Genomic DNA, 17,966 nt, shown 5'->3' with positions numbered 1-17,966 from the left:
AATATCAATCTTCTTTCTAGAAGCTGGGCCACTAAGCCCATGGTTTAGGCAAAAGCAAGCAAGCACAGTGTTTGAAGGAGCACCTTGACCTGCTAACTCCCAATACTGTGAAACGATTCTTAAGCACATTCATAGAGAGATGCTGAGCTTGAAAACACAACCTGCAAATCCCAAACCCTAAATCCATGAATTTGTCATGCCCCATCTCCAATTCTTAAGTTATCCGTTTCTGGCAATTGTCTTTTCAGCCATCTTCTCTCTCCTTCCTTTCTCCAACAAAGTTATCCCCATCACATTACTTACATTGCTTTCTGGAATACCACCCATGACCTCCAAATTAAAACATCAAGTGGCCTTTTAAACTTCAAGTCTATCTTTTCATATAGGTAGCATCCTTTTATTTGTTAATTATGTAAACTCAGCCATGAGTACAGCACTGTGTTTGAAGTTAGTATGAGGCTGTAGAGTGGCTAGATATCAGTAAGACTAGTTCCTGACTGCAGGAAACTTGTACAGGGAAACAAAAAAGTTAATAATTAATGATTACAGAAATGAGTTTGGACTTTACTCCAATAGGCACTGAAAATAATTAGAGCTTTTCGAGAGGATTGCAATGATCCCAGCTGTGTGTTAGGACGATAGCGTTCTCTTACTGAAATGTGATGGAGGGATTAGAGGAGCAATAATACTAGACACAGGCAGACCAGTCAGAAAGGTTATATTGAAATAATCCCAGCAAGATATAATGAAAACAGGAACCAGTGAAATGGCAAGGGAAATGGAAACAGACTATAGAAGGCAGAATTGCTAGAACTTGGAGAATGCTTAAATCTGTGTGTTAAGGTGAGGGAAGAATGAATGAGAACTTTGTTGTTTCTAATTCAAATGACTAGAAGAGATGACATACCACTCATTTTCTAAGACAGAAAATGGAGGAGAGATTTTTTCCCCAAAAACACAATATAATGGATTTTTATTTTAATTACATTGGAGGTAAAGTGTTTTACAAATAGCCATATAACAATATCCAACAAGTTGTTGAAATTTCTAACTTTAATTTTAGAGATGTCAGAGTTACCACTTGAAGCTGTAATACAGAACAAAATAACTAAGACAATGTAGAATGGGAAGAAAACTGAGGATGGAAACTGAGAAAGGCCTACAATGAAGGAAAAGGTAGACATATGTAATGTGTGTGACCAGCTTCTATCTCCTGCTTCCCTTTCTTCCTTCTTTCCCAGATTTACTTTGCCCAAAATAAGAAGGAAACTTGCACATTCTGAGAGGTTGATCAGGTGTTTTATCTTTTTATCCTTTTGCTGCTCTTTAGAAATAATTCACCAACTGCACTGCTAAATGGGTTCTTCTGGGATTGAATTCCTACGTGGTAATTTTCCTCATCTATATTAAGCATCTAGAGAGGAATCAATCTCTAGGGACACAAAAGTATGAAATTATAATATAGGCCTATTAGTCTGATTATTTATAATACTTTTTAGTCCTCACCTGATAATGTGTTTTTATTGATTTTTAGAGAAAGGGGAAGGGAGAGGGAGAGAGAAACATTGATCAATTGCCTTGTATGCACCCTAACCGGGGATCAAACCCACAACCCAGGTGTGTGCCCTGACCGGAAACTGAACCAGTGACCCTTCAGGGCACTGGATGACGCTCAACCAACTGAGCCACACCAGCCAGTGTTATTTATAATATTTTTAAGTGAGTAAATAATAAGCCTCAAATACTGGTAGTAACTCTTGAACAGGTAATAATCCCTATTTCATCATCTTTGAAATCATGATATCTGGGAGGTAGCAGAGTATAGTGGCTAGGTGTCAAAAATGTAGATTTAAATCCTGATTCTCCTGCCTCATAGTAGCTGTGTGTGATCTTGGGCAAACTATTTACACTGTGCATCAGTTTCCTTATCTGTATAATGGATAATAGTACTTATCTGAAAGAATTATTGTGAGGATGATCAATAATTTTAAAGCACTTAGAAGAGTATCTTATACATTAAATACTCAATGTGATTTCTTGCATTGACATCTTTCACTTCGACAAGAGGTGTTTCATAGAATCAAAATGCTGGAAGGAATACAAATAGAGGCACAGTATAAATAGTTTTCCCAAGATCACACACAGCTACTAAGAGGCAGAAGAAATCAGGATTTAATCTACATTTTTGACACCTTAATCTCTGTACTCTGCTGCCTCCCAGATATCATGATTTCAAAGATGATGAAATAGGTATTATTACTTATTAAATATGTCTTCTAACTTGAGGAGAGATAGTTGTCTAGTCTTATGTTAAAATTCTGTATTTTATTTTTCACAAAGGCTAAACACTGGAAACAATCCAAATATCCATTATCAAGTGAATGGATAAACAACTGTGGTAAATCCATACCATGGAACGCTACTCAGTGACAACTTCCTTACTATCCTGCATCTTGACCTAGAGTCTTATTCTGAAGTCAGTTTCAGCAATGAACTTCCCAGTACCAAGAACCCTGGCTTTCTAACATTTTCCCACACTGCATACCTTCATGAGCTGTATCTTTCTAAGTTTATGGGCAAAGACAACAAAATTACCTTGCATCTCCTTTACAGTGCTAGGGTTTCCTGAATAAATTCTGAACAAGTGCTGGGCACAGGTGTTTTCTTGGGAGCATGGAGCTAAACTTAGAATTAATTCTGCTTCTAATCTACAAAGTTCTCGGCCATCCGAGTAGCACAGCTGGAGTGTCTGTGCACTCTATCACTACACTGGCATGTACTGAGCACACTTCTCAGAAAACAAAAACAAGTAAGCTTAAGCCCATGAGGAATTCAAAGTCCAAACACAGGCGATTCTAATCGCTTTAAGGCAGCTGTTCTCAACCTGTGGGTCGCGACCCCTTTGGCGGTCGAACAACCCTTTCACAGGGGTCGCCTAAGACCACCCTGCATATAAGATATTTACATTATGATTCATAACAGTAGCAACATTACAGTTATGAAGTAGCAACAAAAATAATTTTATGGTTGGGTCACAACATGAGGAACTGTATTTAAAGGGCCAGAAGGTTGAGAACCACTGCTAAGGTTTATAGAGGACACCAGGAGGCAGGCAGAGAAACATAAGATGTCTTCCTAGAGAATTGGAAATAGGTTTACAAACCACCAGTCCAGCTCTTAAGCATTGAACTCCCTCTGATTTAGCAGGAGAAAGACTCAAAACTAAAGGTATCAACTGGCCCCTCCACACAAACACTCCAGCTCAAAGTGTGGCAAGCGCTTCCACACTGTTCCAGTTCACCATGTTTAGGAGAATCTTAAAAACAACACTGTGGTTCTTAATAACTTTCTGGATAGAGACTGTGCTGGGTGCAATATGCTATAGGCCACCTTGAATACCCAGCTCCAGATCAAGGCTCTGCCTGTATCTCCACAACACACGTCATCTCATTATTTGAACTTAGTGTTTTTGAAATACATTTTTATTGATTTTTAGAGAGATAGGAAGGGAGATGGATAGAGAGATAGAAACATTGATGAGAGAAACATCATCGATCGGCTGCTTTCTGCATGCCCCCTACTGGGGATTGAGCCCGAAACCTGAGCATGTGCCCCGACAAGGAATCGAACCAGTGACCTCTTGGTTCATGGGTCAATACTCAACCATTGAATCACACCGGCCGAGCACGAATTTAGTTTTGTCATTGTTTCATTCTTTCCCAAATGATGAGTATGACTAGCAGAGAGCCAACAAACTGGATAAGAACAGTTTCCTCCAAAGATCAAAAAATTACTGTTTATAATGTGAAAAGGGGAACAAATAAGCTGAAACATTTTTAAAATCCTCCAGCCACGTTCCCTTATCAAGTAGAACATGACTGCTTACATGTGATAGACTCATGGACACAGAGAATGTATTCTTCAAATATAGACCTTCTCAAAGGGCAGGGTGGATTCATGTTAAGCATAGCCTTTGGCATACCTTGGACAAGCCAGAGGTATCAAATGGCAGCAGCCACTCCTGAGTGACATTTAGTTTCAGAGTGCATTTTGCTGGAGAGTCTTTCACTCCAGCTTGGGGGCTAAACAAAGAAACCTACACATCTGGCTGAAAGACACTGTGGCTCTGGCGATGTAGGTGTGCAAATGGTTCAGTTGATTCCATCTGTGATTGTTCTGGCTTCTGAGGAAAGCTGAACTATGATTCCAATAAGTTTATAAGTAACTTTCATTTTCAAATCCCTGATCCTCTGCCCCCACAGTCATTCAGTCCCTGCATAACCAGATGAAAGAAAACACACTTAAGTAGAAAGTAGGAGGGGTGGAGAACATTAGAGAGAAAAAAAGAACACACTGGAAAATCTATTAATTAGTCACCTTTTTGTTCTACCCCCAGCCCCATGCCCTTCAAGGAGTGACTGTACCAACCAAGTAGTTACCTCTGAGCAGCTACAGTTGCAGCAGCATCCAGAGCAAAATGTCTCATCACGTTCTCCTCTAAGTACTTTTGTTCCCACTTAGTCATATCAGCTTCCAGGGCCAGGATCCGTTCCTCCTTTTCACGAAGGAGCTCCATCAGTGCAGCAGCATTGTATTCCGAAACGTTGGTGGGCTGAGAGCTGCCCTGGCGCTGTTGGGGGAGATGCCGACACCCCTCAGATTAGTAGGAAAAGAAGTGTGGTAGCCAAGTCCCATTTGAAGAGTCTCTATATTTGGAAAGAATTACTGCCCAAGCCACTTCAGTTTGGATTCTGATTCTGAAGCAAAAAGGAATTCAGATTTCCTCCTAAGGCCACAGGATTGTCTATTTTGGGCTTGAATCTGAGACTCCCTTGATCAAGGAAGGAGCATGCCACATCAAATTGTCATGCTGCTCAGAAAGTGGATAAATGTTTTACAAACCACCATGCTTGCCTGCCTGCATGGTAGATGATTAAAATTGGAATCACAAATCTAGGCTTTGGTTTTTACCTTGCCCCTAACTTGTTGTTTGGCTTTCAATAAGTCATGCAACTTTTTCTAGGTCTTGATTTACTTTCATGTAAAAATGAGGGGTATGGTCTGATCATTCTAAAGACCATTTCCAATTCGAAAATGATTAGGAATCTACTTTTATAGCATCTTCACTTCTTGTTGGGTCTACTGTTTCTGGGGTTCATGTGAAAAATAAAAGGTGCAAGATAATAGGCATTAAGGATTTTGCCATGATAGGAAGCTAAGTAAGCAAGCTTTGCCTTTACAATTAAGAGGTACTCTGGAGTAAGATCGGGTGAGGCAAAAATCCTAAAGATGAGCATGAGTCTGTTTTTGTCTTCATGTCAAACACCAAGGGAAAAATAAGCAGTCAGGAATACTCCTTTTCTTTTAAGTTCACCAACCTGTTGAATTCTGAGGGATTCCAGTTCTCTCTCCAGTCTTGTCCGGAGACGGTGTTCCAGCTGCTCACGCTTTTCACATGCTGCCTGGAGCTGTACAAGGGCCTGCTGCATCTTCTCCACCTTATCTACATACACCTGCTTCTTTTTCAGCTGAAAAATCAGGTCGAGACAGGTTGAAGGAAAGATAACAAGATCAGTTATACACTCCCCCACAACCCAGCCCTGTTTAGCTCTCTTCCAACTTTAAAAATGAGTACATTGTGAGAAGGTTCTTCATGATGAATAGCAGGCTGCCTGGCATTTATCATACTGAGAATGCAATAAATGACAGGAATTAGAAGCCCCTTTGTAATCTCCTTCCCCCCTCCCTATCTCTAGGTCTTCCCCAAATCTATTTCCATGAGTAAAAAAATCAGACAGACTCTATGGTGGAAGTAATAGTAGATGGCAAGCTCTTAAAATTCCTGTTTTTGGATGTCCTCACCTCTGCTCTTCTTCACTCTAAACTGAAAAATACTGGGGGAAGGTATATCTTACTTTGGTCATTACAATAGAGAAATGCTAAAAAAATAGGGGGGGCTCTCCAGGGGAAAAAAAGCTTAATTTGGCATGGAAGGGAAGCTGTCTCCCTTTATGCAGGTCAATTGCTGAAGGTACAAGGAGTCCATAATTGTCTGTTTGAAGCCCACAGTCCTGGAAATTACCTTTTATTAAAGGAACAGAGAGTGTGTGCAATTTCTGCCTCACTCATGAGTTTGAATTGATAATATTGGACTGTAATCTCTCAACTTTTGGGGGGAGACCTTTAAAGATCCCTAAACACTCAAACTAATGAATCAAATATAAAACTAAATGAGTCAAACGCCTCTTTCTCTCTGAAAGGCTATGAGCCATATCCCAAAGCAAAGGTAGGAGTAGGCTGGGACTAACAAATTTAAATTCTTGTACCCTTGCAACTTAAAAGTCAAGTCCTGACTCCATGGGAATGAAGGAATGAGGAAATACTCTCTTTAAAGAAGGTATACATACCCTCAACAACTAAAAAAATAGGAAAAGTACATCCTTCCAAATTTGTTAGTAAATGAGCAGATTATGCTTTTCATACTACTTGTAGAATGCCTTTTTTGCTAATAAAATCAACCTATAGACTCTCTATAAAGCAGAAATTTTTTCCAAATTGTCCATCATTTTCATGGAGGCTGAGGTTAGGGATACTTTCATTATTATTATTTAAATCTGAAAACATTAATAACTTGGTCAAAAGGAAATTCAAGAATTCAACTAAACTAACTTCTCAACAAATTCCCAAGCCCTTGAACTACCTAGGCAGACAGTTTCAACGTAAGAGGTTACCCATTCTACCGGCATTGCTCGTACCCACTTAGCTGGGGCCAAGCGAGCATAACCTGACTATCCCATTGTAGAAACCAGGTAACTCCTTAATGGTAATGAGTCCAAATCATTGCTATCTGAAATGTCCAGTCAGATGCCAATGGCTTGTGCTAGTGGGGAAATTCTCCTGTCTTATAATAGCTTTTTCTACAAATTGGAATTGAACTTTCTCTAGGTAGAAAAAAAACACACCATGTTATATTTTCCTACCAGACAAGTAGTATGTTTTGCCTCAGTAAATAAGAAAAGACTAAATTTTTTTCTATATGTTCTTGACATTTCCTTTTATTTCAAGGCCTGGTTCAATCTAACCTTATAAACCAGATGACGTGAGCTATAAATCTAGATGTGTGTATTCATTAGACCTTTGCCTAAGAAATAAAAGAAACAAATAAAAATCATCATTCTCTTTGCTTCAATAAGCTTAAACCTTTCTTTCCTTGGATACATGACTATTTACTTATAACAACACTGACTAGACTAGGGCACTGAAGACCTTTAAGCCATGGGTGCCCCTGCCTTCCTATTTGCTAAGCTTTGAATAATTGGGAAGCAGAAAATATCCTCTATACTTCACCTTTTGGGTTCTATAATCCTCATGAGCTACTTAAAGTTGAATGCATTTATTTGTGAACTGCTCTGAAAACCTTAGGGGAGCAATGCAATGTTAATGCAGAGAATGTTAACTATAATTACTGAGGCTTACAGCAGTTATACTTAAAGGCAATTAAAGTTAGATAGCATGCAGTTCTTGTATTAATGGTAAAGTACAGCAATGTAAATGCAGAGAACTGAAAAATAAGCAGTCCATGGACAGGTGAATTTCTCCATGCTCTGTCTTTCTTGAAAAAGGAAACCTCAATGTTTTACCAAAGGCATTCCCAGCAATTTCTATTGCTGAGCCACCCTTCTGAAATGGAAAGACAATAAAGAAGCAGAGAGTTTTCTGAGCTGGCTGAAGATAGACATGCAGATCAGACAACTTCCACAAAGCAGGCCAAGAAAAATCCCATTATGCTTTCTTTGCCACTGGGATGATTTCCCAAAAGGTACAAGGACCTCTGTTGCTGGAATAATTCTATCTCTTTTTTAAAAAGAAAGAGTGCAGTTCACCCATAAGCATATGATCACCTAGTAAATACTTAATCTCTAAATAAGTAAGGATAGGAAAAGACAACTTTTGGATGCTATAAATGCAAACAACAAAGTCAACTATCTTCTAAGTCACACACTCTGTTTTCTAGATCTCTTCAATAAGTAGAAAGAAACAAAGGCCTATGTGGTTTATTAAATCCTCCACTATCCCACATGTTATATGCTTCACTTTTACCTTCATCATGATAAACCCCCTCTTCTGCCTCTTTTCTACAAACTCATCTCCTGTGCTAGGCTTCTGAAATGTTATATTCAGTATCTAGGACATCCTGGGCCCTCAACTACACCTTCCAATGCCATCAGAAGTGTCCGTGGTTCCTTCTTAGGTAAAGAGAGAGGCCATATAGTAAAATGGTAAAGGTCATGAGCTCCGGCCTCAGACTGCCAAAGTCCAAATCTTGGCTCTCCCACTCACTAGGCATGCTACCTTAGGCAAGCTACTTTTATCTCCCCAAGCTTCCATTTTACTCATTCATCAATAATATAGAGATGATAATACCATACACCTTTATAAAGGTCAAAGGAGATAACATATGAAGTGTTTAGTGGAGTGTTTGGCAAAAAAAAAAATACTCAGTTATTTTTCTTCTTTTAAAGGAAAAGTTATTGCCAAGTCACGCATGCTCTAGTCCAGTGATGGCGAACCTTTTGAGCTCGGCGTGTCAGCATTTTGAAAAACCCTAACTTAACTCTGGTGCCGTGTCACATATAGAAATTTTTTGATATTTGCAACCATAGTAAAACAAAGATTTATATTTTTTGATATTTATTTTATATATTTAAATGCCATTTAACAAAGAAAAATCAACCAAAAAAATGAGTTCGCGTGTCACCTCTGACATGCGTGTCATAGGTTCGCCATCACTGCTCTAGGCCTTTCAACTTTGAACATTCACTCCAGATTGCCTTGATATGGTTCTCATCATCTCAGTAGCTCTAATTATCACATCAATATCTAATTAATACATTAAAAACATGGCAATTTTTCCCAGAAGCACATATAAAATTAGGTCTCAAACACTTCATGAAATACAGCTTCAGATATCCTTATAGAGCAGGGCCCTTCATTGGTGATACAATTAAAACCAAGCAATGAGTAGCTGCCAGGATACCATATTCTCAGGATACCATATTCTCTCAAAATGATATGATTTAGGAGCACCTCCACTTTATGAGAAATAAATACTTTACCTATGGTTGAAGGTATTGTTTAACTAAAGACCCTTATGCAGAGCACATACCACACACCACACACACACACACACACACACACACACAAACACACACACATACACAGATATTATATATATATCTCAGAAATTTCTATTTGACAGCAAAATGAAAGGAACAACGTGGTAATCAGGAGACTTGTATACTAGTTCTGGCTCTGCTCTTATTGGTAATTTGCTTACCTGTTTTCAGCCTCAGAGTCCCTATTTATTTTCTTAAAATGATGGGGCTTTTAGAAGTCAGCAAACTGAAATGGTCAGCAGTGGGCCAAATCAAGCCAAACGCCCATTCATTTATGCATTGGCTATAGCTACCTTCCTGCAATAATGGCAGAGTTGACCAGGTGTAGTTGCAAAAGAAACTGTATGGTCCATAGAACTGAAAATATTTACTCTCTGGTCCTTTGCAGATAAAGTGCCAGAACCTGGAGTGATTTTCAAACCATGTTTCGGAGGCCTAGTGTATTGTTGAGTGTTTCAGAGGCCACTAGTGTGTGAGTTGTATCATATGGTTTTTATATATGTTTTTTATATATTAGCGTTTTACATAAAACTTCATTTCAAAAAAAGATTGCTGCCCTGGCCGGTGTTTCTCCGTGGTTAGTGTGTTGGCCTGTGCACCGAAGGGTCACCATGGGTTAAATTCCCAGTCAAGGGCACATACCTCGGTTGCAGGTTTGATTGCCACCCTGATTGGGGCATGTGCAAGATGCAACCGATTGATGTGTCTCTCTCACATCGATCTTTCTCTCTTTCTCTCTCTCTCTCTCTCTCCCTCCCTCCCTCCCTCCCTCCTTCCCTCCCTCTCTCCTTCCACTCTCTCTAGAAAGCAATTAGAAAAAAAATCCCCAGGTGAGGATTAACAAACAAACAAAAAAAAGATTCCTGAGGATCCCATGGTATTTCTCCCCTCAGTACCATTGGATATATCATTTTATCTCTTAGGAACACCCTGTGCACTAGGTCTTATGAGGTTAAAACAAACAATACTGGGCTAGACAGATGTTCTCAGATGTTCTCTAATAATCTTCTAATTCACAAATATTTTATGAATCTAAGCTTCCCCTTTTCACCTTCAACACCGACAAATAAGTAAGAGGGTTAGGCAAAGTAAGATCCTAGAATTCCTTACAGGAACATTCTTGGAGATAAAAGCAAAAGTCCTGCCTTAGTTTGTGTGCATGTACATGCACGCCAGAGACAGAACATAAATATGTGTAGTCTCCATAGGATCTTAGATGATTTATTTTTCTATATTTTCAGTATTCAAGGAAGTAAAAGTCCATTTGGAAGGTTTCCAAAGCCAAGGTAGGGACTCCAGTCTAGAGATGAGCACCCATGGGTCCCTAGAAGCCCAACATTTAAACCCATCATTTAAACCAAATTCCCTTCAGATAGTCAGCAAATGGGGGAAATCATCCCATCCATTCACGTTTTCTTACCAAATGCCAATTTTCAAAAAGTTGTAAAGTCCCCTTTCCTTTGCTTTTCCTAATTCTATGTTCTCCTAATATGATTCCTTAAATCACTTTTGCTTTCTGTCTTAATCATTTAGACCCACCTCCCCTTCCAAACCCAACCCCCACCTTCTGCTATATATCCCCAAGGTCCAGCCTATGGTAGTTTATTCTTTTGCCTCTATGCCAGTGCTTCTTATCTGGGGATGATTTTCCCTCCCGGGAACATTTAGCAACGTGTAGAGACATTTTGGGTAGTTACAGCTGGGGGTAGCTTGCTACTGGCACCTCATGAGTAGGAGCCAGTAATGTTGCTAAATATCCCACAGTGCACAGGACAGCTCCTCCAGCACTACCACCAAAGAATTATCTGGCACCAAATGTCAACAACACTGAACTTGAGAAACTTTGCTCTACACCTCGGCACTACTGGAAATCTCCTTCATGCCGCACTTTCAACAGCTACTTATATGCCTATTTTTAAGGTTATCATGCTCTCTTTCATCACAGACCTCTGCAAGATTTCTCACTCTGACACTTAATAAGCCCCAGACTGCTTTCATCTTCACCCAAAATGCTTTCCTTTGGATAGTTCAGTCATTATCATTACTTATCCTATTTTTCCAGTCTCAAAATTTTGGAATTGCTACTCTCGCTTTCCTTTGTCTACCATGTCCTATCACTATGTCTTAATTCTAACTATTATCTCTCAGATTCTTTCATTTCTTTATATTTTTATAGCTTATATAGTTTAAGTCCTTATTTCACAGCTAAATTATAATAACCTAACATATCTCCTTATTTGCAGTTACCTTCTTCCATCTGCACACAAGCACACATGTCCACACACACAAACACACACACACAATCAGTCCATCCTACATATAGTTGCTATAACAGACATCCCCAAGTAGTACATTATAAAACTGCTTTATTTAAGAACAAAAGCAATCTACTACTAGCATAGCCATTCAAGCAGTATTGATTAGGTACCTACTATATCCAATGCACTTTTACACCTCCTCTCTTATTTCTTTAGATAAGAGCTCTTCTTTCTCATCTATATCTCAAACCACTTAATGCTTTTCAATTCACCCACAGTCTACTGTCAAACTGTCTCCTGTCCAGCCTAAGTATGGCTCTTAAAAATGTCTTTATCAATATTCTAGGCTGCTACTGCCTTAAAATTCAACCAGGCTTACAATGCAAGTGATCAACTTTTATATCAGTCTGATCACTTCTTCATCTTTCCTTAACATATCAATAAACTCTCCAGTTCTTCCTTGAATAATCCTACCTGACCCTGACTGTTACTCTTCCCTAGAGCCTCTCATCTATTATGTGTACTCTATTAGCAATCATTTGATAAGATTTCATTCATGTATATATTCATTCATTCAACAGATATTTACTGAATGCTTACCACATGCCAGGCCCTATTTTACATCTGAGAGCAGTAGTGACCCAATGGGAAACAAGACGAAGTCCCTGCCCCATTTGAAGGCAGTATTCCATAAGCTACTTAAGGGTAGGGCCCTTCTATTTCCAATTCATTGTTCACTATACTCTTGGTGACCAGTTAATATTAAATAACTATCAAGTACAAAAACAAATATGACCATAGCATAGCTTGGTTAACTGCAAATATACAAACAATAAACACATACTGTTAAATATATTTACTTTGCTTGGCAAGTCAAGATAAGAGTTTCAAATAATTCTTGTTATGAGATAAGTTTTTAAAGGGGGAAAACTGGGAGGAAGAACAGCAGGAAAGCAACCTATTGAAGAGTAGAACAAATACTCTTGAGCTCAATCAATCATACTTTTCCATTGCACTTCTGAAACAATTTGAACCCATTCCCAAGCATTTGGCAAATCTCTTAACCCCCTTCTGACTCAGGAAAATCTGATCCCTGCAAATGAGCACCACGTGATGGCATCTTTCTCTCCTTCCAACAACTATGGATGTCTTTCAAATTTAATTTTTAAAGGATGGCTATGTACAAAATTACTTCTAGGTCCCCTAAAGCTACCCATTTGTCTCAGCCATTTGCAAGGAAGTGATTAATCATTAACCTTCTCCATTTATTCATTAGTGGACAAAGGTTAGGGTGGGATATTTTGGAATTAAGAGGTCTGGGTTTTCTACTAGATTTATCACTAACTGTATAATCTGTGTCCACTTTAATTTCCTAATTTGTCTAAAGAAGATAAAACTTGAAATATTTGTAAAGTGGGATACAATCATATATTTGGAAACATTTTCAAAATGTTAAAAAGTGTATTGGGAGTAGAAATAAACAGGTAGAACACAGAAGATTTTTAGGGCATTGAAAAAACCATGAATGATGCCATATTGATGGATATATGTCATTATAAACAGGGGTGGGCAAAAGTAGGTTTGAAGTTGTGAGTATGCAAAACAGTTTATTCTTGTATTATTATTTGTTAAATATTGTGTTATTTTCCATACGAACAACTGTAGACCTACTTTTGCCCAACCCTGTATTTATTCAAGCCCATAGAATGTACAACTCCAAGATGAACCATAATGTAAACTATGAACTTTGGGTGATTATGATGTGTCAAATAGATTCAATTGTTACAAATGTACTGTTCTGATGGGGAATGTTGACAATGGTGGAGGCTATCCATATGTGGGAAGCAGTGGGAATATGGAAAATCTCTACTTTCCCCTTAATTTTGCTGTGAACCTACAACTGCTCTAAAAAAAAGTCTTAATAAATCATGAAGAAATATACAGATGGATAGGTAGAGGGGGTGGACTATTATTACTAGCTGGATGAACACCAACATATACAAACATTCCATTGGCTAAAGGACATTGAGACTAATAACACAGAACTAAGTCCAGTGGCACAGAGAACATCGTTCATTATGTCTGATTTTCATCTTCCCATCTTATTGCCTACACCTCCAAACACTCATTGTATCACAAATATGACAACTGACATTTATACAACTAGTCATATGCTACTCCATGAACTTTATACAACTAGTTATATACTACTCCATGAACTTTCAGTGATTTCTATTTTATTTAATTTAGCCTTACCCAGGAGTCCCTGGTCCCAAGTAAGAGTTCCCTCTGAAGCAATTTGGAAATACTACCCTGGTATTAGCAAGCTGCCTCTGCCCCTTGCCAAAAGACTGTGGTCCACTGGTGGATATTAAAAGAATTAAAGAGTAGAAACCATCTCTAGAAACTTGCTACCAAGGGAATGAAGTTCATTCTGTTAAAGAGGCAAAAGAAAGATACAAAGGGCTTCAAATTTGGGAATTTCAAAAGCCAAAATCATCAGGAAAAACTGAGAAAATCAAGCTCTGAGCAGTCAATCCATCTCTATTTGGGGTGGGGACATAATTTCTTAACATATTGGGTGAAGCAAGACCTATTCCAAAGAAAATATGCTGCCATAAATATGGGAAATTTCATCCTTAGATGAAATGTCCTTCATGTAATTCAAAAATTCATCAGAATGTTATATACTTTATCTAAATTCCTATCAACACCCTCAATGCATACATAATCCACACCCTTGGATCTTCCACCTGCATTTAGAATCCATAATAATCATTGTATGAGTTTTACCTACACCAATAAAATCTTATTGTTTGAAAAGTATTTTGGGTTAGACATATAAGTGTCTATGCCTATAACATCCTCTTTTAATACAGAGAAACGAGGAGACTCGTTATGGTGCTGTGTGGAATGGTATGATAGCAGGAAATTATGCATCGCTAAAACCAAAAAAGATAAATCAAATAAGTGGCAAGAGATCTGGAAATAATAGAAAATATTAGCCATAAATAGTTAATGGTGGAAATGTAGTGAAACAATAGGGATTTAGTTTGGTGAATTGAGTGGAGTGTCAAAAGGGCTCTGGAAAATGCACTGCTACTTAGAGCTATCACTGTGATGTCTGAATCATAACCAGCCATTGCAGTTCAGAAAAGGTTAACATTTGGACCCCTTTTTCCTGAATCTCTGTGGCTGTCATTCTCGCCTAAAGTTAAAGAACAAGACTCACTGGATCTTTCTGCCAGCCCTCCCACATTCCACTCTGTTCCTTCCTGTGCACTTTGCTCAGTAAGCAGCCCACCCGCAGCATCTTCCCTCTTTGATCTTGCCAGTGCCTCTTTCCCACCATCCCTAAAACAATTACCCAAGTGGTGGCTCAGCTCTGGATCATAAGACAGCAACCAGCCAGAAGCCTGGGCTGTCTTGAGCCTTCTGAGTGAATATGCCAGGCATCTGTCGAAACCCTCCAGTGAGGTCAAATTAGTGGGGGCAGGGGAAGGTCTCTATGAATGGGAGAATACCATGGTTGCTGTAGAACACAAAGTTCTTTTGACTTAGAGTTTAATGAGCTGCCACTTTAATAGCACCTACGTGTCCTGAAAGATAAGGGCAAGGATGGAAAGGCACCTTTTGCCTCGGCTGGCTGCCTGCTGCAAAGGCTGAAGATTGTGGCAAGACCTGGATCATAGTGACTTGCAAAAAGAAAAGATCAGCTCTATAGCTAGAGTGCTAACCCCTTCCTGGCAAGATACTCCCTCCATGCCAGCAGAGCAGGGTCCATGAGAGAATCTGTGCTGAAATGCACAGAGGAAGCTGTGATTGTGAGAGAAAGTTTCCTGTAAGCCCGAGGCACCATTTCTGTGTAGAGCTTAGAACACGGTGAATAGAGTATCGTGGAGAAGAGACTTAATGGGATTAGAAAGGTGGAATGGATTTCAGGAAAAGCATCTAAATGATGACTTTGTAGAGAGAAAGACATAAATGCACACAAGGGTCCTCAAAACATAAAAGTAGTCATGATCTTTCCCTGATCATCTTTTTAAAATCCTATATAATACAGAGGTAATATACAAATTGACCCTCACACCCTCACAAGATGGCTGCTTACGACCAGGCCAGCAGAGGGGTTAGTGAGGGATGACCAAAGGACTGAACAAGCAGGCTGCATGGGGCAACCAGGCAGGCAGGGGGGTTAGTGAGGGACGACCAAATGACTGAACAAGCAGGCTGCATGGGGCAACCAGGCAGGCAAGGGGGTTAGTGAGGGACGACCAAATGACTGAACAGCAGGCTGCGTGGGGTGACCAGGCCAGCGGGAGGTGCATGAGGGATGACCAGGCCAGGGGGGCAGTTGGGGGCAACCAGGCCAGCAGGGGGGGGCAGTAAGGGATGACCAGGCTGGCAGGGGGGGCAGTTAGGGGTGACCAGGCCAGCAGAGGGGGGTAGTTGGGGGCAACCAGGCCGGCAGGGGGGGCAGTAAGGGGTGACCAGGCTGGCGGGGGGGCAGTTAGGGGCGATCAGGCTGGCACACAGAAGCAGTGAGGGGCAATCAGCTGGTGGGGGGGCATTTAGGGGCAACCAGGCAGGCAGGCAGGTGAGCGATTAGGAGCCAGCGGTCCAGGATTGTGAGAGGGATGTCCGACTGCCGGTTTAGGCCCAATACTGGGGATCGGACATCCGCCAAGGGGTCCCGGATTGGAGTGGGTGCAAGCTGGGCTGAGGGGACCCCCCACGCATGCACAAATTTTGTGCACCTGGCCTCTAGTTGAGATATAATAGACATGTAACATTATATTAGTTTTAGGTGTATGATATAATGATTTGACATATATATTGATCTGACCATCTTGATGCAGTGCAAAATTATTACCTGAGTGACCTTGTACTTATAGACTAACAAAATATTTCTTAGACAAAAGGCTTAATTTGGCTAAATTTCCCTATTTCTCATTTACTAAGTAGACTAAGTTTTTTTGGAAGAACTTCTAAGGAAAATCCATGCTATCATTTGTAAGCCATAACCAAATTATTTGTTCATATGAGACATAGGTAGGCATCTGACATATCACTCTGCCTTCAAACATGACCTTACTTGAGCCATCTCAGAGATAGGAATACATTTTCTATTCATGATACCCTTCTTGATTTTGAAATGTTTACTAATTTTGTTAAAGAATCACAATAAGGATTCCTTACTAGATTAGTTCCAGAGCTACCTTAAATAGCTCCCTAATGTTCCATACTTAAAAATTTTACCCCAAGAAGAACAAGGCCTAATGGGGGTTGAGTCACAGCAGAAAAGCAAAACTTCAATGATCAATTTCTGTATTTGAGGATAAGGGAAGAGATGTTTTCCTCTGCATATTTTAGAGGAGCTAGGACTAACACCACCTATGTGCAAATCTTGCTCTGATAGGCTGCTAAAACAAAAAGGAAAATAAGAATCATCGTATGTTCCCTGAGATGTGATTTCAAGCCTCTCTGTGTGCTAGAGGTGGTCTCACTTGAGAGTCTAGGAGACATTACATGGCCTCCACCTCTGGATTCTGTCAGGGAAAAGGTTCCCAGCCTGCTCTCCCCATCAAATGTTCCACCTCCTTTAGCAACAGCAACTCACATTTTCCCAACATCTAGGCCCGATGAAAAAGTATAAGTGAGCTTAGGACTAAAAAATTAACAATACTTGATGAGCTCATTTGAGATATCTGGCCACTAGATGCCATCATTTAATCCTAGCCCAATATTTAGGACTTCTCCTTTAAATTATAAACTGTAAATCCATGCATTTGGGGGCAGGGCCCTGGAAAACAATTAAAAACCTCTGGAACAAATGACCAGGAAAGCCTCAGAAGTTTTAAAGCAGAAATATATTCCAGGCAACTGTTTCAGTGAGGGCTGCCCAGTGGGAACTACATATTAACATGCTCCCCATACATGTATATTACTTTCATAATTAATAACCAGTTACCACCGAGCCTTCAGACACTGCAAACCAAGATGCTTGCATAATCTTTGTCCCCATTTATCTCCGGCCAGATGGACACCCTTCCTGGAGGGGCAGAGCAAGGTTGTTTTGTACACCCCAACTTCAGAGCAGTGTGGATGAGATTCTCATAGTCTGCTGAAAAAGAGGGGCCCAATGGGTAAAGCAATTATTTTAAATTAAAAGATGCAGAAGTTACTAAATCTGAACAAGCGCCCACATTTTCTTTTTGGGAGTGGAACCAAAGGATGATTCAGACAGGGAGAAAGGCAGCAGGGTCTAGGGAATGAAGAGTCATGAGATTCCAGTTTTATTCCTGGCTCTACCCAAGACTTGCCATGTGACCACCAGCAAGCTACTTCTTCTCAGCGGGTCTCTCAGTTTTCCCTTCTTTAAAAGGATACAGTCTTATCCTCATCCTGTAATTTACTCTGTGATTTCCTTGCAAGAAGGGGGAGGAAGGGTACATATCAGTGATTGCGAACCTTTTGAGCTCGGCGTGTCAGCATTTTGAAAAACCCTAACTTAACTCTGGTGCCGTGTCAC

The 17,966-nt window shown here is 39.9% G+C and overlaps 1 protein-coding gene across 1 annotated transcript in view; it reads right to left on the bottom strand.

Annotated features, from left to right (window-relative positions):
- The window catches only part of AMOT (angiomotin), a 70,217-nt gene that overhangs the window by 9,126 nt on the left and 43,125 nt on the right, over window positions 1–17,966 (bottom strand). Inside the window, exons 9-10 of the mRNA XM_006082209.3 lie at window positions 5,379–5,528; window positions 4,440–4,630 (exon numbers count right to left, since the gene is read on the bottom strand). Of these exons, the coding sequence (XP_006082271.1) occupies window positions 4,440–4,630; window positions 5,379–5,528 (341 nt within the window). The remainder of the gene's footprint in view (window positions 1–4,439; window positions 4,631–5,378; window positions 5,529–17,966) is intronic.

Source organism: Myotis lucifugus, unplaced genomic scaffold, assembly GCF_000147115.1.
Source record: "Myotis lucifugus unplaced genomic scaffold, Myoluc2.0 scaffold_2, whole genome shotgun sequence".
Classification (NCBI taxonomy): domain Eukaryota; kingdom Metazoa; phylum Chordata; class Mammalia; order Chiroptera; family Vespertilionidae; genus Myotis; species Myotis lucifugus.
This window is presented reverse-complemented; position numbering and strand designations above follow the sequence as displayed.